The sequence below is a fragment of the Buceros rhinoceros genome, unplaced genomic scaffold (genome assembly GCF_000710305.1).
Source record: "Buceros rhinoceros silvestris isolate BGI_N320 unplaced genomic scaffold, ASM71030v1 scaffold11759, whole genome shotgun sequence".
In the NCBI taxonomy this organism is placed as follows: domain Eukaryota; kingdom Metazoa; phylum Chordata; class Aves; order Bucerotiformes; family Bucerotidae; genus Buceros; species Buceros rhinoceros.
This window is the reverse complement of record NW_010432148.1, coordinates 9874-10945: the sequence shown is the minus strand read 5'-3', so window position 1 is coordinate 10945 and position 1072 is coordinate 9874. Positions and strand designations below refer to the sequence as shown.

Genomic DNA, 1072 nt, shown 5'->3' with positions numbered 1-1072 from the left:
GCAGGAATGTATTTGGATTCTCTAATGTTATACTTTCTAAGTAAAGTCTGCTCTGGCCATAACAGTGTCTGACCGTTTCATTTGAACAGCGTGAGGGAGAATGGATTCGAGACCACTGCATGCAAGTGGGAGATGCATACTTGATTGTCTACTCCATCACAGACCGAGCAAGCTTTGAGAAGGCCTCTGAACTCAGAATACAGCTCCGCAGGGCACGCCAGAAAGAAGATATCCCCATTATTTTGGTTGGCAACAAAAGTGACCTTGTCAGGTGTCGCGAAGTTTCAGTGGCAGGTAAGGAAAATGGTGAGGATAAAAATGATGTAAACGTTAAGAGTCATTTAGTAGCTTTTGAATGAAATGTAGAGCTCTGGCTGAGGAAGTACACCGTGATCAGGACTAGGCAGTAACAGAGCAATAGAACAGCGGAGGACTGGAAGAGAAGGCAGAGGACTGGGAGGGGTCTACCAGGTTCTTGAGCCTCCCTTGGTAATGTTGGTACATGTCAGATAATGTCTTTTGTGAATTTGTTAAGTATCATCATAAAAACCTTGAATTTCTTCCTTTCCATCTTGTAAGGTAAGACCACTTCAGTATGTGATTTCTCTAGTGGCTGGAAACCCTTTGGATTTCCGATATGTGTTTATGCATAACGTGTTTAGCCCCTTTATTTTGCTGCCAAAGACTAGATTTTTTTTTTTTTATAACCAGTTCTCTGTCCTCCCTGTTGAATTAAAATTCCTTTTCACCCTTCATTCTGCTAGTCTGGGCAGGGACTGTGCAGCCTTTCAGGAGAGGTCTCCTAGCTCTTGCTTTGGGATGCTAAACAAGCCCTCTGCTGCACACAAATGAATAACCATGAAGACCATAAATAGGAATGGAGAGACTGCTGGGAAAGCTGCTGCCAGATCCCCAGGTCTGCAGGCAGTAAAATTCCTTCTTGGAGAGTCTTCCCTGAGGCTTAGGTGACTCAACATAATGCACAGCAATGCAAGAGATGATCTCAAATCAGCCCATCAGAAACATGGATTCCTCTGCTTGGCATTATCTTCTCTCTGCGGTTGTTCCGCTC

At 44.1% G+C, this 1072-nt stretch overlaps 1 protein-coding gene across 1 annotated transcript in view; it reads left to right on the top strand.

The window, feature by feature from the left end:
• GEM (GTP binding protein overexpressed in skeletal muscle) overlaps positions 1-1072 on the top strand; it is a 6001-nt gene that overhangs the window by 3390 nt on the left and 1539 nt on the right. Inside the window, exon 3 of the mRNA XM_010143665.1 lies at positions 90-294. Within this exon, the coding sequence (XP_010141967.1) occupies positions 90-294 (205 nt within the window). The remainder of the gene's footprint in view (positions 1-89; positions 295-1072) is intronic.